Raw genomic sequence first — 22,084 nt, 5'->3', positions numbered from 1 at the left:
GCAAGTTTGGAGGTAAGTGGTTTGTGAATTACCCACTTGCCTCTCAAACTTGCGGCAGCGTATCTTAAATCAGATAGATCACGCGGATCTAAAGATCCGCTGATCTACCTGAATCTGGCCCAATGTGTATTCTTTTTTTTTTTTTTAAAGGGTAAATTTATTGAATTTTTTACAGAAAAACAAAAACAAAGTAAAACAAAAGGTATTACATTACATGGCTATTAAAATTCACAGTAATGATGTATAATCTCAACAGTACAGCACTCAAACTGAAATGCACAGCATACATGTTTCATCCTGTATACGTATCAGCATAACATTAACTAACCACTTAAGGACCGCCTCCTGCACATTTACGTTGGCAGAATGGCACGGCTGGGCACATGCACGTACAGGTACGTCCTGTGCTAGTACCCAGCCGTGGGTCGCGGGCGCGCGCCCGCGACCCGAAGCTCCGGGACCCGATCGCCGATGGAGTCCCGCGATTGGTCCCCAGAGCTGAAGAACGGGGAGAGCTGTGTGTAAACACAGCTTCCCCGTTCTTCACTGTGGCGCTGTCAACAATCGTGTGATCCCTTTTATAGGGATACACAATCGATGACATCACACCTACAGCCACACCCCCTACAGTTGTAAACACACATGAGGTCACACATAACCCCATCAACGCCCACTGTGGTTAACTCCCAAACTGCAATTGTCATTTTCACAGTAAACAATGCATTTTAAATGCATTTTTTGCTGTGAAAATGACAATGGTCCCAAAAATGTGTCAAAATTGTCCGAAGTGTCCGCCATTATGTCACAGTCACTAAAAAAATCGCTGATCGCCGCCATTAGTAGTAAAAAAATTCAAAATAAAATAAAAATGCAATAAAACTATCTCCTATTTTGTAAACGCTATAAATTTTGTGCAAACCAACCGATAAATGCTTATTGCGATTTTTTTTTTTTATACCAAAAATAGGTAGAATATGTATCGGCCTAAACTGAGGAAAAAAAATGTTTTTTTTTATATATTTTTGGGGGATATTTATTATAGCAAAAAGTAAAAAATATAGAATTTTTTTCAAAATTGTCGCTCTAATTTTGTTTATAGCGCAAAAAATAAAAACCGCAGAGGTGATCAAATACCACCAAAATAAAGCTCTATTTGTGGGGAAAAAAAGGACATAAATTTTGTTTGGGAGCCACGTCGCACGACCGCGCAATTGTCTGTTAAAGCATTTTGGTCCGGGTCTTAAGTGGTTAAAGAAAAACTAGCTTACAACCAATAACCAATTTCAATATAAATTTCCCACACCCGCTCATCCTATAACATACAAGGAGTCCGACCTAGCTCGGGTAACCATTGATCGGTTATCTGCTCACATCCCATCAGTCCAATCCCCGTATCACATCCACTTCTTATCCCACCTCAACATATTCAGAAGAAAATTTCAGCCATTCCGCCCAAATTTTCTAAAAAAAATTGGGGCAACCTCTAGCAGTGTAGGTCAGTTTGTAAATTGGCACCACCTGGTTCACCAGGCCCATACAATACTGCAGTGAAGGAGGGGCCGGATCCCTCCATCTGAGAGCTATTGCCCTTTTGGCATAACAGAACAGTATTCTGAGCAGCGTCTTCCTTGATTCAGACAACCCTTCTTCCTCCAGATCCCCCAACAGGCACCTGGCTGGAGAATAAATATTCGAGAGGGTCAGAGTATCCTCCAGATACTGCAGAATCGCCTTCCAGAATCTCACCACATGGGGACATAGCCACACCATGTAAAAAAAGTCATCCACTGCACCCCTACATCTATAGCACTCCGGTGTATCCAGCCTTCCCATCTTATGTAAGCGTTGCGGGGTGTAATAAATACTATGCAAATAACTGAATTGTATCAGCTTGTCTTGTGCTGACAACATTGATGGCAACGAGTCCAGGGCCTCGGCCCAGGACTCATCCGACAAGGATGGAACATCAGCCTTCCATTGCACCGCCACCCTCTCCATTCTGGCAGAAGAGGATGTCAGCAGGGAAAAATAATGGCAATGTGTATTCTTAAATAAATCTTGCTGTATTTATTCCAGATCTGTGCAATAATTCAGATCAAATTGGCTACTTTGCTACAACTTAGAATGCTACGGGTCTCTGTTGGTCACTAAACCTTACACTCAGAGTTGGAGAAAAGTCACAGATTCCCAGTGGGTTGGACCCAGAATCATAAGGCACCCTGGGCTCACAGGGCAACAATGTTATTTGACTGTTAGCAAGTAAACATAGGCTGGCATTACCCAGCTAGATGATTTCCCTATTAAAGTGTTACTTGACCCACAACCCTAAAATCAGTCTGTATATGCATTAAAGGTTCCCTGTATAACCTAAGGGGTTAATCCTCTGCATTGTGTAAAAAGGCTCTTTGATCCTGTCTTCTCTGACCCTCCCTTCTTCCACATTCCCAAATTCATCTCCTGATAGTACAGAGCTTTGGGACATGCTCATACTGTATTGCTAGAGATTTTTTTTCTTGGGAGGGTGCATGCGAACAGCTCAGGGCCAATCAGCACTGTCCAGACAGAGGGTCAGGGGTCCTGCAGCCTCATAGGACAGACAGAGGAGAATGAAAACTACTCCTACAAGTTTTAACCAGACACTGATAGAAGTCAAGACTGCTCTAACTGCTGATGAGAAAAGGTATTTAGCAGTTTATATTTAGTAAAATAATTGCATTTCCATATTCTGTGTACTGTGGGAGAGCAGATATAGTGAATGCAGCGTCCTGGGTTTAGTACACCTTAAGCAGAGCAGTGACATATTTGCCAGTTTTTAAAGGCTTCTAGTAACACAATCTACCACTTTTTTATCTCGCCTTACATTATTTGGATGTACATTGCATAGTTGGCTGTTGTGGTAGATGAGGGGATAGAGAACTGTACATATGGCTGCTCTGGAAAGGATTCTTTGTAGTTGAACATCCCAGCAGCATTGTTCAACATTTGGGAAGATTAATTAATCTTGCTTCAGTGTAAAATAGGAGGGACAAGACAGATTTACTATAGGAACACTGCTCCATTCATGAATCCTATCTCTGCTATTTCAAAGGATTCTTCTCACAATGGCCTTGTACAACCATATCCCAATTCCTGCTCTGATCTTTGAGCTTAGATGGCTTGTGTAAGTTTAAAAACTCATCTTGTACACATCTGTTAGTGCACTGTGTAATTGATCAAGGTTTCACAATGGCATCATACACAGGGTTGTTATTATATAGGATTTATATAGTGCAAACGATTTGCAATGCACTTTACAAGATGTAGGAGACAATAGAATTATAGTGCAACTCAATGCAAGAGGAATCAGAGGTCCTCACTTGTTGGAGTTTAGGGTTGGAAAATCACAGTTACCACGTCACCACAGCAGCTGGCAAAAGCTCAGAGTGACCTGGGCATTCTGCATATAAGCTTCCCACCCAGACCTACTTGCCAGATTGGCAACTGCTACATGCTACTGGGACCCAGCTTCTTATGTGCTCTTTTCATGTGAATTATGGTCGCCTGGTAAAATCCTGCCACCTGACTCGCATGAGTACAGGGGAATATGGGTCCTGCTTCCTACAGCGTGTAGTAGACAGAAGGGAGGGGGGAGCTGTATAGGTCTGCTGATGGGGTAGTAGGGACTACATACAGTGGGGATCGAAAGTTTGCGCACCCCAGGTAAAAATTTGTATTAATGTGCATAACGAAGCCAAGGAAAAATTTCCAAAAGGCATCAAATTACAGATTAGACATTCTTATATGTCAAAAAAGTTAGATTTTATTTCCATTATTTACACTTTCAAAATTACAGAAAACAAAAAAATGTTGTCTGCAAAAGTTTGGGCACCCTGCAGAATTTATAGCATACACTGCCCCCTTTGCAAAGCTGAGACCTGCCAGTGTCATGGATTGTTCTCGATCATCGTCTGGAAAGACCAGGTGATGTCAATCTTAAAGGTTTTAAATGCCCAGACTCATCTGACCTTGCCCCAACAATCAGCACCATGGGTTCTTCTAAGCAGTTATAGAAAAACAAACCAAAGAATTGGAAAAAATACTGCACTGAACTATATTAAGTGATTGGGAAAATTGCTGCCAGTACCAAAAAATTGTGGATACGAAATTGGAAAAGTGTTTAAATATGAGGTACAGCGCTAAAAAATTAATATTGATGAAAAAAATTGGGAAAATATACAACAACATATATGTGCAAAATACGTGATTGAAAAACAATATTCCAAAAACAAACATATATGAGATACCAATGAATTTGAAGCTAAATAATAAACGATTTAAATGCATTAATAAGTGAACGTGGTAAACCACTGAAAATAATACAAAAGTCCAAATATTCCACAACTGAATGTGCATAAGCCAAGGGAATTATTCATATATATAAACTGTGTGGTAAAGCCAAAAAAAATTAAATAAATACACTCCTTCCACCAGGGGGGACACCAAAGTGCTGTTAATGCAGTCTCCTTACCAGAAGCTGTGACCACAATCACAGCGGTCAGTATGTGCCTGGGGTGTTTAACGTCTCCCTGAAGACTCGTGGTTAAAACTGGACGTATGCAGAAGATCGGATCAATAGTATCTCAGAGAAGTAAGAAAAAGAAGATCCATAGTGTATACTGCGATAAAATAGGTTTAATGAAAATGATCGTATTACACTTACAAGAGCAAGTAGGGAATGCGCGGTGTATATGGGTACAAATACGACGTTTCTCGGTGTCTTCTCCAAGTCTTCTAAGCAGTTGTCTAGAAAACTGAAACTGTTGACACTCACAAAGCTGGAGAAGGCTATAAGAAGATAGCAAAGCGTTTTCAGATGTCAATATCCTCTGTTCGGAATGTAATTAAGAAATGGCAGTCATCAGGAACAGTGGAAGTTAAAGCAAGATCTGGAAGACCAAGAAAAATATCAGACAGAACAGCTCGCAGGATTGTGAAAAAAGCAATTCAAAACCCACGTTTGACTGCACGATCCCTCCAGAAAGATCTGGCAGACACTGGAGTTGTGGTACACTATTCCACTATAAAGAGATACTTGTACAAATATGGTCTTCATGGAAGAGTCATCAGAAGAAAACCTCTTCTACGTCCTCACCACAAAAATCAGCGTTTGAACTTTGCAAATGAACATGTAGACAAGTCTGATGCATTTTGGAAACAAGTTCTGTGGACCGATGAGGTTAAAATATAACTTTTTGGCCGGAATGAGCAAAGGTACGTTTGGAGAAGAAAGGGCACAGAATTTAATGAAAAGAACCTCTGTCCAACTGTTAAGCATGGGGGTGGATCAATCATGCTTTGGGGTTGTATTGCAGCCAGTGGCACAGGGAACATTTCACGAGTAGAAGGAAAAATGGTTTCAATACAATTTCAGCAAATTTTGGATGGTAACTTGATGCCATCTGTGAAAAAGCTGAAGTTAAAGAGAGGATGGCTTCTACAAATGGATAATGATCCTAAACACACCTCAAAATCCACGGGGGATTACATGAAGAGGCGTAAACTGAAGGTTTTGCCATGGCCTTCACAATCTCCACATTATTAAAAATCTATGGATAGACCTTAAAAGAGCAGTGCGTGACAGACAGCCCAGAAATCTCAAAGAACTGGAAGACTTTTGTAAGGTAGAATGGGCAAAGATACCTCAAACAAGAATTGAAAGACTCTTTGCTGGCTACAAAAAGCATTTACAAGCTGTGATACTTGCCAAAGGGGGCAGTGCAAGATATTAACTCTGCAGGGTGCCCAAACTTTTGCAGACGCCATTTTTTTGTTTTCTGTAATCTTGAAAGTGTAAATGATGGAAATAAAATCTAACTTTTTTTGACATATTAGAAGAATGTCTAATCTGTAATTTGATGCCTTTTGGAGATTTTTCCATCTTTCCTTGGCTTTGTTATGCACATTAATACACATTTTTACCTGGGGTGCCCAGACTTTCGATCCCCACTGTAGATGGCTGCTGTGTAGAGAACTGTACATATGGCTGCTATGGAAAGGATACTTTACAGTTGACCATCTCAGCTAACTATGGGTAGCATTGTTCAACACTGGGGAAGATTTTTATTTTTATTGCTTTCTTTGTGCCCATGAGGGTGATTTACTCTCTCCAATTCTCCTGAGCACAAATGTCACTAGGAATAAAAATTGGGGTAAATCCAAAATTGTAAGTTCCCTCCAGGACAAGATTAGAGAGATCTTTCAATGGGAACTCATGACAGCTGCGTGATGGGATTTCTTCACATTGGAAAAATATTCTTTCATGGTTGAGTTTATAGGACAGTAAGTGAATCGCAAATCTCCCCAATAAGACCGGCGGCAAAAAAAAACCCCTCTCCTAGTGTATCCTTTTTTTTTTTTTTCTTTTAACTGAACATATAATTCCAGACTAATCTTTGAGACTATCTGGATTCAGAATTACTCTAGCCACTTTCAAATGTGACCAGCAGAGGTCCTTCTAGTAACGCACTTTTGTCCACTGGTAAATGTCTCTAACTGTATGCTATTCTGGGCTCTGGTAAAGTTGCACATTATCCACCCAACATTGGGCATGCTTTATTCTGTTGTGACTTTGTTGAGAAACAACTTTTTTGTTCATGTATTTCTTTTAGCCTTCTCTGGGGATGAAGAGTTCAGAAATACACCTTTTAGGTTCAGACACTGAAAATCTTCATCACCGCTGGCTTGGAAGAGAGGAATACTGGTGCCACAGTTCACAAACCTAAAGCAGCTTGGATTTGTTTCACCTGGACTTACTACTACCATACCATTTGATCCATCAATGCCGCAGCAGGACCGACAGAATTGTGAAGGCCGTTTTCTTAATACAAACATTGTTTTTTTTTATTATGTGTTGTTCTATATTTGTACACGGATGTTTAGCCTATGTACATTCCCTTCCAACAGAATCATTCAGTAGTAAAAGTAAATGTACATTATTTATCTGTCTGTGTTTTTTTTAAATTAAATACACAAAGAGCCTAACATATCCTGTATGTATTCGTAACTGGAGAAAAATGAAGATTGCATCAATAAAGATTTATGAGAAAATAATTTATTTGATCTTTTAAAAACACATTTAAAAACAAGAATAAATAACAGTAGAGAAATTGCAATAAATAATTATGCAGCAGTGAATACATCCAACGTAGTTGACCCTTCTGGGTATACTGGTTTGCTTTTCACAGAAAATACTTGTGGTGTTCTCCCTGCCCTATTACAGGGCTGAATACATAGAGATGTAGGCTGCCTTCACACGTATGCAACCCAACTCACAGTTCAGTAGGTGATGACCGACCCACACTGCAGCACACCATTATGTTGTGTTGCAGTGTGTTAAAGAAAAAAGGTACAAGTCTGGTTTTTGTTCCCTTGCCTTGCATTGGCAACCCATCTGTGCTGATGGCATCAGTTTGAGACGATTCTGAGATTATTTAGAAATTGGTGACCGGTTCATTTAACCTATAGTTGACCTGCTACAAGCAGATTTTCAATTCCTATAGACTTAAATAGCAATGCTAAACCCATGTGTTGTGACGAAAAGCCCATTACACAGGTTCTTAAATCAGAAGACTAAAAATTTTAACCAAATTTTTTTTTTTTTTTTATACATTTCCCTTTAAACCCTGTGCAACCAGGCTGACAGCACTGGGTATAATTTAAGCTACTTATGAGTTATGCATTGCCAACAGTTTTAAACACAATGAGAACAGCTGAGACTAAGCCCTGGTTTACACTTATGCGATGTGGGAAACGCATCGAATCTTGTTCGTTCACCGCACAGCGTCCATGTGATCTTCTGCAGAGGGCAATGTTATCTTAACGACCCCGAAACAGATCACAAAATGCAGTGCGATTGGCACAATCGCATTGCATGGGTGCGATGCAATTTAGGTGTGGGGAAAAAAAAAAGTTATGTACCATTTTGGTGCAGATGTGATTTCGGACATAGAAAATGTTATGGCTGAAATCACACCGCACAGACTTCACCTGTGGTGTCTACATCGCATAAGTGTGAACCCAGGCAATTTTTTTGCATGACCAGGACTGTCTATGAAATTTCAGATACAGAGGACTAGAAGTACAGTAATAGGCATCTGTGGTAACACACATTATTTTACATGTTTTAGGCAGCCCATTAAAGATTATGAGGAGTTTGTATTTTGGCTTCTCGTGTCTGGCAAGTCCTACACTACTATTTTAAAGAGCATAAAAAAATGGTGTTTTTTTGTGTTACCTAAGCTCGATCCCAGACCGCACTTGGATAATTCTTTGCTTGCTAACTGCATATTGAAATACAAAAACCAGGGAATTCAATTGTGGTAGTAGAATTCCTGAACCTGCACACATTATTCTAGGGTAGTGTGTCTCAGAAAGCAGTAAACTAGCCTGTTTGGTAAGGAGATATTTTAAATAGGCCAGCACATTCCCAGTATTGTTATACTATTTCGTTGAATGCCGGTCTATTTAAAATGCAGTTTGTTCACTTGTTTAGACTGTGGATGTATTCTGTTGTACAGCATCCAAATAATTACACACAAATATAACATAGAGCAAATATGTAAACAGTATATTAAATAAATATATTACAATTAATAATTTAGGTTTAAAAAAATAAATTAGTCACAAATATAACAATAAATATTAAAATAATTTGGTCGTCATGCTAATAGGCACTCTTTTTTTAGTGCATACCCCAGGACAATCGTTCATGACGATATACTCAAGTATTAGCTGGGTAGTAGTCCTTTGAACCACTTAGCTAAGATTTGTGCTGGGGCATATGCTGGGTGCCCTTAATTAAAAAAATAAAATAATAATAATTAAAAAAATAAAGTTGGAAGGTCCGATCGTGTTACTACACAATTCAACCTTCCTGTAAATCTAACGTTCTGCAAACAGAACAAGTGTGTATCACTACACAGTAGTGAATATGAAAAAGTGTGTTTAACCACTGCTGTTTCGTATAGCTCGGGATGTCTTGATCATGTAATCTTTGAATGACTGTAGAATGAGGTAGGTTGTGAGCTTTTCAGTCCAAGAATCTTTGGACAGTAAGTTCTCCATTGGAATGTCTGTACCAGTGACCTCTTTCTCGTCAAGGAGATTCTTTCCCATCTAAAAACAGAATAAAATCATTTTAAGAGGGTGTTCAAAGACTTTGTTAGTAAAAATAATGTACAAAAATGTATTATTTCTTTACAGAACTTTTTTTTTCTATTGGTCAGCTTTAATCTTTTCTCAGCATTGTTGGTGTAATAAAGATTTGATTTGTAAATCGCATATATGGGCCCAATAAATTGTGGATTAGTGCTAAAAAAAATATTTTTCCAATTTCAACAAGGAAACAGTGGGCTTTCCATACTGTAGTCGTGTCAAACTGAAAGTGTTTTAGAAAGTTTGAGTGCTGTGCTGGTGTTTTTTTTGTTTTTTTTATGTAAATGATTGTAGAGACTCCCCAACAGTTCACTTTAGGGAACAAGTAGGGGATTCCACTTTTAATTGAGATCCCCTTGTTTGCTTCATTTCAAGACAAAGTCATGTTATTAGAATGATACTTACGTTCTTTATGGCTTCTGCCAAAATCTTGGTCTTGTGCTGTACGGACTCTACTTTTTCCTTTTCACTTTTTAAAGATTTCTTCAAAAAGGTCAAGTATTTTTGGAACCTGAGAAGATCTTTGTGAATCTTAGGTAGACATTCATCCTAGAAAACAGAAATGTTGTTAGTTTGCAGTTTAGATAACAGCATTCTACAATAATGTCCATACGTTTTATATCCCACCACAGTATCCATGTTAAACTCTGTCACCTGCCCATTCATGTCAAAGTGAGTACCTCTTGATAGTCCACCCCATAACAAGGTATACTTACACATCTGTGCTTCACTTTCTTTAACAGAACAAAACTTGATATTAGGGTGCAAGTGACCTGGCCAATCGGTGAGTGGCCAATCAGCAGGCCTAAACATGGACACTTGGTGTGCGATGATGTTACACAACAAGGTAAACTTAGATACCCGAGTTTACTCCAGGTGGACTTCTTCAGTAGAGAGGGAGCATGGATCACTGACTATACCTTGTGTGTGTGTGGGGGGGGGGGGGTGTTCTTTCACTTTGTCCTGAATGGGTAGGGGACAGTGCAAGTTCACCTTTACAGAAATTTACACTGGACCAACACCCCCCTGGTCCCGCTGTACCAGATTGCCGCTATCCTTTGCTGTCAGACACTAAAAAAATTATTTACTGGTCAGCAGATTTGAAATCCCGGCGGCTTTCTCGCCTCTTCTTAGAATGCTGACAGTAGTGGCAAGATGGTTTCTGGCTGGTCAGCACTTTCCAGTTAGTCATTGTAGTAGCAATATGGATACAAGATTAAGCTGTGGGGATTTCAAATCCCCAGACCGGTGAAGCGACTTTTCGGTGTCTGACAGTGGGAGATCACGGCAATCTGGTACAGCGAGACCGGGTGGGATGGTGAGGGGGTCCAGTGTAAGCTCACCTTACAGATTTTCTGTAAAGGTGAACTTACACTTTAAGGGCCAGTTCACACCAGATGCAGTTCCGTGCAGTTAGGTTTTTTCTGCACCGGAAACTGACTGCATGGTGTGAACTAGAGCCATTGGAATAAATGGAAAACGCTGTGCATGCATTTTTAGTGCGCTCGGAACTGCATCTGGTGTGAACTGGCTCTAAGGCATTCTCAGAGGCTGTTACATTTCTATAGAGAAACCAAAACAAAATACACATTTTTTTCCCCCAACTTTGGGTGGGAAAAGCTTGTTGAGCAAGCATGCACTTGAACTTTCAAGCAGTTTGTTCTTATTGGGCCATGATAAATAAATAAACCAAATCTTTTAATGGAAGAAACTGTATTTACCTTGCCCCATAGACAATAAATAAGCTTGGCGTGAACTCAAAGGTGGATTATTAATTAGTAATTGGAATGCATGGCAACTTTACCTCATTAAATTGGACGCTCAGACATCTATCAGTAATTTCTGGGAGATTCAGCTCTTGTTTCAAATTATGTTCCATACTGTTGGTGCATAGATTGTGAGTCTTGCAAATCTGTAAGGATAAAAGGTTCATGAATCAATAACTGTACAAATGTATTTTGTACACAACTCAATGTTATGTTCTATCAATTAGAATTAAAGATATCCAGTAATCCAAGTAAACATTTATAAAGTTTACATTTCTTATGGTACTGGCAAGAGCATGCTCAGTGGCTGCCAGTAAAGCTGTATGACTTATAGTTGAGTTCTCCAATTCTAAATCCTCATGTGACACTTGATATTTAATAACTTCTGTTCCTGTTAACAGCTATACTTGCAATGGCATTGGGGTTGATTTACTAAAGGCAGATAGACTGTGCACTTTTGTAATTGTTCGCTCAGGAGAGCCGACCTGCTGCAGTATATCTGCGTGAGCTGGTCAGCAAGTGGTAAACAAGCTGCTAGCAGGCTTTAGCACTTATTGATTACAGTGACATCAGCCCTCCCTATTAACCACTACCCGACGGCCGTACAACTTTATACGGCCGCAGGGTGGTTCTAAATCTCTAACTGGCCGTGTTTTTACGGCCTGCGCGCGGAGTGGGCGCGCCCGGGTGCTCGCCGCATCGCTGAGATGCCGATGCGAGTGCCTGGCAGGCCGTGATGTCCGCCAGGCTCTCGGGATTGGCGGCTACAGGGACAAGACGTGGAGCTCTGTGTGTAAACACAGAAATCCATGTCCTGTCAGGGGAGAGAGGAGACCGATCTGTGTCCCTTGTACATAGGGACATAGATCGGTCACCCCCCTCCACACACAGTTAGAACACAATTCAGGGTACACATTTAACCCCTTCCTCACCCCCTAGTGTTAACCCCTTCAATGCCAGTCACATTTATACAGTAATTAGTGCATATTTATAGCACTGATCGCTGTATAAATGTGAATGGCGCCAAAAAAGTGTCCGATGTGTCCGCCATAATGTCGCAAGTCACGAAAAAAATGCTGATCGCCGCCATTAGTAGTAAAAAAAAATAATAACAATTCTGTCCCCTATTTTGTAAGCGCAATAACTTTTGCGCAAACCAGACGCTTCTTGCGATTTTTTTTTTGTTTTATTTTTTTTACCAAAAATATGTAGAAGTATACGTATCGCCTAGACTGAGAAAAAAATTTTTTTTTTTAAAAATTGGGCTATTTATTACAGCGACAAGTAAAAAATATTTTTTTTTTTTTTCAAAATTGTCGCTCTATTTTTGTTTATAGCGCAAAAAATAAAAACCGCAGAGTCGATCAAATACCACCAAAAGAAAGCTCTATTTGTGGGAAAAAAAGGACGTCAATTTTGTTTGGGAGCCACGTCGCACGACCGCGCAATTGTCAGTTAAAGTGACGCAGTGCCACAAGCTGAAATTTCACCTGGTCAGGAAGGGATATATGTGCCCAGTAAGGAAGTGGTTAAAATCTTTAATATTTCCAAACATAGCTGAACGTTCCAAAAACCTGCTAAAAGCTTTGTAAAATATTGCTGTACATACTCCTCCTATACAGGCTAAAGCCTGTGTTTACAGGGCCTAAGAAGCAAAGCACGCTAACCAAGGCATGAAAAATAACCAAATTCACTACTTCTCTTTATAGACAGATGGTAGAATTCGCTGAATTTTGGTCTAGTGGAAAACATTCATAAAAAACACTCTATAAATAAAGTATGTTTAAAGTAATGGCTGTATTAAGACTAAATATAACTGTTTGGCATGTACAGACGACCATTCATACCCACACCTGTTTTCATATAACTTCTCAGCAAAAGTTTATTAACTGCACAACACATAAATATTTGACGACTGTTTGAATCTGTGTTCTGGGAATAAGGCTGACTGATCAGAAATTTCACAGATATGAAGTAACAGAACAATACACACAGTGACACAGGAAGTTCCACTTAGCCTGCTGTATGCCCCAAGGGACTGCAAGGAATGATGCTGAGGCAAATTTGAATACAGTTTACTGGCAACATTGTTGAGGGAAAGCCAGAGAAATGATTTCAGGACTGAAAATCAAGTATTACAAACTGTGATAGCAATAGAAAGTTTTCGCTGATCAGCCAGCGCTTAAGACCCATCTGAAAGTCATTTGGTGGAAAGGCTTATACACAGGGTAGTCATGTGTCTACAGGATGAATACTGCATCCCATTATATCCAAGGTGACAATGAGCATCACCATGCTTAAGAGCAGTGGTCTCAAACTGGCAGCCCTCCAGCTGTTGTGAATTTACAAGTCCCATGAGGCATAGCAAGGCTGACCGTTACAAGCATGACTCCCACAGGCATAGGCATGATTGGACTTGTAGTTTTGCAACAGATGCAGGGCCGCCAGGTTGAGACCCCTGCTAAAGAGGAACCAAACCCACCCATTTAATGGTTTCGCCAAACAGATATATTCAAGGTATGCCATGAATGATAACTGTTGTAATTACTTGGGAACTCAACAGAACTGTAAAAGCCGTCAAATGGCCGATGTCACAACTGATCATATGTGCAGCATCATGGCTATAGATGGCAGTTCTTAGGAGGGTTTAGTTCCGCTTTAAAGGTTGCACACCCATATCTATGGGGAATAGAAAATGGCCTGGATGTTAAAAACAAAATAGGGTTCCATGACTACTTTTATGACTACTTTTTTATGAGCCAATGGTCTCACACAGTCAAATATAATTTTACAATAATGTCCTCGTTATGCCAATACTTTTATGAAGATTGCACTGATGCAGCAAAGAGAAAAGTTAGGTCCGCAACTTGGCCAACAGGGCCATGGGTAGGGTTGCCACCTCATCCCTTTAAAACCAATCACATGTTAATTACACAGGTTCTGTGGTTGATTAAGGTGGTAATTAAACTCACTTAAAGTGGAGGTTCACCCAAAAAATAAATTTTTAACATTACATTCAGCCGAGTTGTCCTAATGACAATCGGCTGTTTTTTTTTTTTCGGACATACCGACTTTCACCGCCGCTTCCGGGCATGTCTTCTTCGGGACTGGGCGTTCCTATCTGATTGACAGGCTTCCGACCATCGCATACTGCGCGTCACGAGTTGCCGATGTTCGGCTTCTTTCGGCAACTCATGACGCGCTGTATGCGACGGTCGGAAGCCTGTCAATCAGATACCTGGAAGCGGCGGTGAAAATCGGTATGTACGGGAAAAAAACAGCCGGATGTCATTAGGACAACTCGGCTGAATGTAATATTAAAAATTTATTTTTGGGTGAACCCCCGCTTTAATGCCTTATCTGTGTAAAGGGATGAGGTGGCAACCCTAGCCATGGGCCTGGTATCAGTTCCTTCTTGTTGCTTTACTAGTAACCATGTTTTGTTTGTGCTCCTATATTCTAAGCATGGACTTATTCAGTGAATCATTAGAAGTTATATCTGACTGCAATAAATAAACCTGATTGGTTGATACAGTTTATGACAAATTGCACACGTCTCTCTCTTTATGTGCAGCATTAGTGCTTTCTGTACACCATCTGCTGTGCTTCGATGATCTGCCCAGATCAATGCTAGGGCACATAGAAAACAATTGTTCACAGTACAATGCTGTGATGAGGTGATGTGTGGGATCTCTGCATTTTTATGAGGCACAGCTCATCACTTCAACCAGTCGCAATGCACTGTACTGCATAGACTTGAATGAAGAGTCATTTTGTGACACTTAAATAAAGTAAAAAAAAAAAAATGTACAGCGGATTGCATTTAAACAACGTGTCCTGCTACCCTGCACAGTGCACCTACCCACAGTGATTTAGTGTGTGGGCTGGTGTAAATGGACTCTTACTAAATAACCCAGTAAGCCCTGGTTCACACTGATGTGATTTGACATTTTAAGTCGGCGCAATTGCACCATCCTAAATGGTACGACACCGTTGTCAGCTGAACTCGCACAGCTTCATTCCCGCAGCCCAGTGTGACCCTGGGCTGAGGCTGATTTACTAAAACTGGATAATGCAAAATCTGGTGCAGCTCTGCATAGAAACCAATCGGCTTCCAGTTTTTTTTGTCAAAGCTTAATTGAACAAACTGAAGTTAGAAGCTGATTGGCTACCATGCACAGCTGCACCAGATTTTGCACTCCCCAGTTTTAAGAAATCAACTCCAATATGTGTTTGGGTGCATACCTCCCTTACTCCTGATAATTGTTCATTTCATAGGACCTATCAGAGCTAATGCTGCCTTGAGAACCACAGAGTATTGTTTGGAAGACACTCACCTCTTGGTATAATTCTCTAGCCTCCTCTGCTATAATTTTTGCCATGTTAGCCATGTTAGCGACGGTGATGGAATTTTTATTACCGGTGTCACCAGAGGAGGCAACTGATACAGGTGCCGGGCTCACAGACTTTACAAGAATAGTTATTGCCAAACATACAAAGAGCTGGATGGATGTTGAATAGAAACCTGCAACAATAAATATGATCGTCATGTCAGATATAACATTAAAAAACAACAATCATTTTACATATTTACCACTACTGCTTAAACATTCTGACAAAAACGATCGGATCGTAATTCGGAGGCGGATCGTAATTCCTTCGGCGGAATTCAAATTCCGCGGCTAGTGGTAGTGTACTATTCAAATCAGGCGCGTCCCCGCGCCGATCGAATAGCGCATGCGCCGTCCGGAAATTCTCCCAGCGTGCATTGCTCCAAAGACGTCGCAACGACGTCATTGGTTTCGACGCTTACGTAAATGACGTCCATCCGTATTCGCTAACGACTTACGCAAACAACGTAAAAAATTCAAATTTCATTGCGGGAACGACGGCTATACTTAACATTGGCTGCGCCTCATAGAGGCAGGGGTAACTATGTGCCGGGAAAACCCTTATGTAAACATCGTAAAAACACTGCGTTAGGCCCACGTACATTCGTGAATTGGCGTATGTCGCTGATTTACATATTCTTGGCGTAAATCAGCGAGAACCCCAGCGCCCATTTTTAAATTGCAGTTAAGATTCTACGGTGTAACACAGTTACACCTGTCGGATCTTAGGCATATCTATGCGTAACTGATTCTATGAATCAGTCGCATAGATACGACCGGCCTAACTCAGAGATACGACGGTGTATCAGGAGATACACTGTCGTATCTCTTTGAGAATCTGGCCCAAGGTATGCACATCTCAGTGCTGCAGTGTGGTACTTTTTGAAAAAATACTGTTATTTTTTTTCCCGCATTTTAAAGTGTTGGGAGGCCCATAGAAGTTGATCAGATCTTCAAAATGCATGTAACCAGTGGCAGCCCATCCAGCAGGGGCGCCGCCCCTCATCCATGTGTCCGGCCCCCTAATCTACATGCAGAGCACTGGATTCATGGATTGCAATCAGAGTTTTTTTGTTTGTTTGTTTAAGCATGTGATGTTCTAATAGGCTTCAAAAAAGGGGGGGCTGGGGCGCAGAGCACTGACCCCTATGGGTTGTGTGAAATAAAGTTTTACATATCCAAAGGGTAATGAGTGATTATTTGTTGTCATAAACTGGTACTATATAGGAAGACTATTAAAATCATCTCTCTCTCCACCACACAATAATAATAAAAAAAATACAATATACAGTATTGTATATACAATATACATTTTTTTTTATCTGGCCCAAACATATTTTCTACCCTAAAATATGCTTGGTAAGGTCTATGAGGTAGAGATGGCATACTATTGGCGATACTATTTGTATTGGCTACAAAATATTCAGTACACAAAGTTCCTTCTTTGGGCACATAAGCGGTTGTCCTAAGAATGAAAAGAAGTATTCCAAAAGCTTGCATTTGTAAAATTTGTAAATATTTTCACAGTATTTGTATGTCTTCTCAGAGCCGGTTCACACTGGGGCGACTCGTCAGGTGACTCAGCCGCCAGACAAGTTGCGTCCCGTTCTATTCAATAGAATCATTCTAATAGGAACGACGCAAGTCGCTCAAACTTAGAAAAAGGTTCTTGTACGACTTTGGGGGTGACTTGCATTGACTTCTATACAGAAGTCATTTTGCAAGTCGCCTCTGAAGTTGTCTTCAGGTCGCCTTGCCGAGTCGCCCCCAAAGTCGTGCCGCCCCAGTGTGAACCGGGTCTCAAGCTGCAAATGTATTCCTGCCTGATGATACAATACCTTTTTATTTTCTTGCTAAGGAGTGACTCACATTTATTTTATATTTTGAAAGGCTGCCATGTGTTAATATTGGACTTTGACCTACATACAGAATTGAATAGGATTGTATTGCAGGGATAACTGAACACCTTCCACAGCAGACAGGTATTCATTTAAATTTCTAATATGTCAAATAATACATTTTCTGATTTGTTGGACTTGTAGCACTACTATGTACCATGAGCATCTGTTGACAATTGCACACAACACTCCCCACATTTTTGCAGGTTAGACACCCATAACAAGTGGGATCAGCCTCATTAAGAATAACAAAAACCCCAAAAAAATAAAATCAAATAAATGTGATCGCAGGGCGAGCAAAGTAGGTATTCCAAAGCTAAGAACCTACAGATAGGCTGGTAGGAAAGACCCAATAGACCTCTTGGATGCACATGTAGATCCTTAGCCATTGGTTCAGGATTAGTGCTGTAAAACACTTACAGATCAGAAGATAAGAACGCTGACAAGAGCAAAGATCACAAAAACCACAAAACCGTAAAAATAGAATGCCAAAGTTATCTGCACTCATTTATACAGTATGTTCCCTTTTATAAAGCCATTTGAGTGACTGTACTTTAACATAACATATACAGTAGCCTACAGGGTTACAACTTCATAAGAGAGAGCCTATTACATAATGCATTCTTCCTCAACAGCAGCCTTTTCAAACCACCATGGAATGTCAGTGCGAGAAACTTCTCAGTCTGTCCAGCATGTTTCACTTACTTGTGCCAGACATTCTCCTTGCCTTTTCCTTTTCTCTGTTTGACGTTGGCTGCTGGTATCTGAGCCCCAAATGTGCCCGGCTTGTGAATGAATGACCTCCATACTGTCTTGTCTTGTATTTATTGAGAGCAGAGGGAAACTCCACTACTCTTAAAAGACAGCCCACAAATACGTTGTGTAATATTCTGATGTATGATGTATTTTCCTCATTTTCAATATTTCACCATTCATTAATTTTTTTTTATCAGATTATGAGCTGAATACAATCAGAAATTGTATTATTTTATTATTTATCTTTTCTTCTTCTTCTGCTGTTCTATATTGTGATGATTGTACAATATATACAGATGCTCCATGTAGTCGTCACTTGCGCTATACAAGTCATTCATTCATTCATTCATATATCGGAAGGAGCATGTTATGTAATTGGCAGCTCTCCTTAACCACTTCCCGACCTCCTCATGTACATATACGTCAGCAGAATGGCACGGACAGGCACATGTACGTACCTGTACGTCCTCTGCTAGACGTGGGTGGGGGGTCCGATCGGGACCCCCCCCGGTACATGCGGAGGTCGGGTCCGCTCGGGAGCGATCCGGGACGACGGCGCCGCTATTTGTTTATAGCCGCTCCGTCGCGATCGCTCCCCGGAGCTGAAGAACGGGGAGAGCCGTGTGTAAACACGGCTTCCCCGTGCTTCACTGTGTCGGCGCATCGATCGCGTCATTCACTTTATAGGGAAGACACGATCGATTACGTCATTCCTACAGCCACACCCCCCTACACTAGTAAACACACACAAAGTAAACCCTAACTCCTACAGCGCCCCCTGTGGTTAACTCCCAAACTGCAACTGTCATTTTCACAATAAACAATGCAATTTAAATGCATTTTTTGCTGTGAAAATGACAATTGTCCCAAAAATGTGTCAAAATTGTCCGAAGTGTAGGCCATAATGTCGCAGTCACGAAAAAAATCGCTGATCGCCGCCATTAGTAGTAAAAAAATAAAAATGCAAAAAAACTATCCCCTATTTTGTAAACGCTATAAATTTTGCGCAAACCAACCGATAAACAATTATTGCGATTTTTTTTACCAAAAATAGGTAGAAGAATACGTATCGGCCTAAACTGAGGAAAAAAAAAATTTTATATATGTTTTTGGGGGATATTAATTACAGCAAAAAGTAAAAAATATTGAATTTTTTTCAAAAATTGTCGCTCTATTTTTGTTTATAGCGCAAAAAATAAAAACCGCAGAGGTGATCAAATACCACCAAAAGAAAGCTCTATTTGTGGGGAAAAAAGGACGCCAATTTTGTTTGGGAGCCACGTCGCACGACCGCGCAATTGTCTGTTAAAGCGACGCAGTCCCGAACTGTAAAAACCCCTTGGGTCTTTAGGCAGCAATATGGTCCGGGGCTTAAGTGGTTAAACTTCATTTCTACTTTTGCAGCCAAATTGGAACTTTATATTTGTACATGTTTATATTTGTACATATTTGTACATGTTTGTACATATTCACATAAATGTTGCGTTCCTTTGCACTTGTTTCTTAATGAAAACTCCAAAGCTGAAGTTTTCCTCTGCTATGTAATGTTCATGAGGGGGTTAAGGGAGCTAATGATTACATAAATAACCCTGTCAGTGCTGACAGATATATTATTATAGGCTGTAAACTAGATATGAATACTAACAAAAGGGTTAACGTGGTTGTAAACCTCTAAAATGAAAAATGAACAGAGCATATCCATCTACAACGTGTACTTGCCTCAATCCAAAGCACCTAGCGTGGTTTATGTCTTCACTCTCTTCTGTCTGCTATCAACATTAGTCATTTATAATGCCCTGTACACACGATCGGTTCGTCGGATGAAAACGAACCGATGTATTTTCTCTTCCGTTCATGGACGGACACAGCATCCTTTGACAGTAGCGGATATAACCCTACTGTCAAAGGATGCTGTGTCCGTCCATGAACTCAGGGAAATGGATTTTACGGTGAGTACAAAAATCCTATTTTTTCATCAGATATCCGAAGAAGCTGACTTTCATCAGTCTTGCCTACACACCATCAGTTACAAATCCGATCGTGTCCAACGCGGTGACGTGCTGAGAAAAATGAAGTTCAATGCTTCCGAGCATGCGTCGACTTGATTCTGAGCATGCGTTGATTTTTAACCGATGGACTTGCCCACAGACGATCGTTTTTTTTCTATCGTTTTTTTAACCGTCAGAAAATTTTAAAACAGGTTCTATTTTTTTTCACCGATGGGAAAAAAAATGATAGGGCCCACACACAATCGGTTCGTCCGATGAAAACAAACCGTTTTCATCAGACGAACCGATCGTGTGTACAGGGCATAAGAGTTTTTCCCAAGACCCCAGAATTTCTGGAGACAGCCCCCCAAACACATAGGGCCAGATCCACAAAGAAGTTACGTCGGCGTATCTATTGATACGCCGCGTAACTTCTAGGATGCGCCGGCATATTTTTTTTCTGTATCCAGAAAGCAAGATACGCCGGATTTTTGCTTAGATACGACTGACGTAAGTCTCTTACTCCGTTGCATCTTAGTTTCATATTTACATATTATATATTTAGGTGGCGCTTCCGTAAATTTACGCGTAGAATATGCAAATTAGATAGATACGCCGATTCACGAACGTACGTGCGCCCGGCGTATCGATATGCGTTGTTTGCGTAAGGCGTTGGACCGGCGTAAAGTTACCCCTGCTATAGTGAGGCGTACGCAATGTTAAGTATGGACGTCGGGACAGCGTCAAATTTTACGTCGTTTACGTAAAACGTTCGCGAATAGGGATTTGCGTAAGTTACGTTCACGTCGTCTAGGCATTGAGCGGGCATAATTTAATTTGAAAATTCGACGTGATACTGAGCATGCGCGCGCATGCGCCGTTCGAAAAAAGCGTCATTTACGTGGGGTCATGCTTAGTTTACATAAAACACGCCCCCCTGTTCCTCATTTGATTTAGGTGCGCTTACGCCACACATTTACGCTACGCCGCCGTAACTTTAGACGCAAGTGCTTTGTGAATACAGCACTTGCCTCTCTAAGTTGCTTATATTTACGCCTATCTACGTGGATCTGGCCCTTAGAGGAGATTTACAGCCTTAGCGGTGTATGATTCCCTATGAGATTGTGTAGAGGGGTGTGTATCATTTCCCTCCACTCAGGTCTAAGTTTACACTCAGCTCTCCTCTCAGTGCTGTGCAGTGTGAGATATCATATACCTGCCCTCTGCCTGCTGGAGCTGAGAAAAAGCCTTTGATCTGTGTGTTTTAGAAAGCTATAGAAAAGAAAGGACCACAGATCAACAGGTACAACATATGTAGAAGGATCTGTTTAATCTCTGTGTATAACCTGAGACCAGTCATTTCACTGGGTGTATCTAAGGGTGCCCAACCATTTTAAAGCCTCGTACACACGATCGGATTTTCCAACGGGAATTGTGTGATGACAGGCGTTTGTACGCTCCATCGGACAATTGTTGTCGAATTTTCTGACAACAAATGTGGGATAGCCTGCTTTCAGATTTTCCAACAACAAATTATGTCGATTTTTTTCAATCGTGTGTACACAAATCCGTTGGAAAAAATCCAAGTACAAAAACGCATGCTCAGAAGCAATGCTCACCATAACACAACAATAGCAGAAATTGCCCAAAGGGTGGCGCTAAAGAGCTGAAAAAACACATAGTTTCATGTTTGCTGGCCAACAATTCTTTGCCGTTTGTATGCAATACAAGTTCACGGCCAACACCCTTCGGACAAAAGTCCGAGGCTTGGTCCACGGAAAATCCTACCGTGTGTACGAGGCTTAACACTCTCAGGGCTTGGTGTCTGCATTTTATGTTAATGAGGGAAACTCAGCCTGTCCCCACTTCGTCCTTCCACTTTCACTCTGAAATTGTAGTTTGCAGTCTGACTAAAGGCCTGCTCTCAAGAAACAACTAGAGTTAGTAAGAAATATGAATATATATATATATATATACACACACACTATATTACCAAAAGTATTGGAACACCTGCCTTTACACACACATGAATTTTATTGGCATCCCAGGCTTAGTCCGTAGGGTTCAATATTTGTAAACCTTTTGCAGCTATA

The 22,084-nt window shown here is 40.7% G+C and overlaps 1 protein-coding gene and 1 long non-coding RNA gene across 2 annotated transcripts; one reads left to right on the top strand and one right to left on the bottom strand.

The window, feature by feature from the left end:
* The first annotated feature begins 6,662 nt into the window (after nucleotides 1-6,662).
* Nucleotides 6,663-9,318, top strand: LOC120940158. The gene is made up of 2 exons (XR_005749394.1): nucleotides 6,663-7,502; nucleotides 7,539-9,318. It is a non-coding gene; the product is annotated as an uncharacterized LOC120940158 (long non-coding RNA).
* Nucleotides 9,319-9,535: 217 nt separating this feature from the next.
* IL6 (interleukin 6) lies at nucleotides 9,536-15,597 on the bottom strand. Its single transcript, XM_040352836.1, has 3 exons — nucleotides 15,296-15,597; nucleotides 10,997-11,104; nucleotides 9,536-9,741 (listed from the first exon to the last, which is right to left on the bottom strand). Exons 1-3 carry the CDS (start codon nucleotides 15,506-15,508, stop codon nucleotides 9,574-9,576), a joined length of 489 nt encoding a protein of 162 aa, XP_040208770.1. The 5' UTR covers nucleotides 15,509-15,597; the 3' UTR covers nucleotides 9,536-9,573.
* Nucleotides 15,598-22,084: the final 6,487 nt, after the last annotated feature.

The sequence above is a fragment of the Rana temporaria genome, chromosome 5 (genome assembly GCF_905171775.1).
Source record: "Rana temporaria chromosome 5, aRanTem1.1, whole genome shotgun sequence".
Taxonomy (NCBI): domain Eukaryota; kingdom Metazoa; phylum Chordata; class Amphibia; order Anura; family Ranidae; genus Rana; species Rana temporaria.
This window is presented reverse-complemented; position numbering and strand designations above follow the sequence as displayed.

What these genes read in the sequence shown, in the direction of transcription:
- IL6 (XM_040352836.1), bottom strand. Translation starts at nt 15,508, where the DNA reads ATGACGATCATATTTATTGTTGCAGGTTTCTATTCAACATCCATCCAG. An exon ending in CTAGAGAATTATACCAAGAG is followed by an intron (nt 11,105 to 15,295) that starts GTGAGTGTCTTC and finishes TTATCCTTACAG; the next exon opens with ATTTGCAAGACTCACAATCT. An exon ending in TGAGCGTCCAATTTAATGAG is followed by an intron (nt 9,742 to 10,996) that starts GTAAAGTTGCCA and finishes TCTGTTTTCTAG; the next exon opens with GATGAATGTCTACCTAAGAT.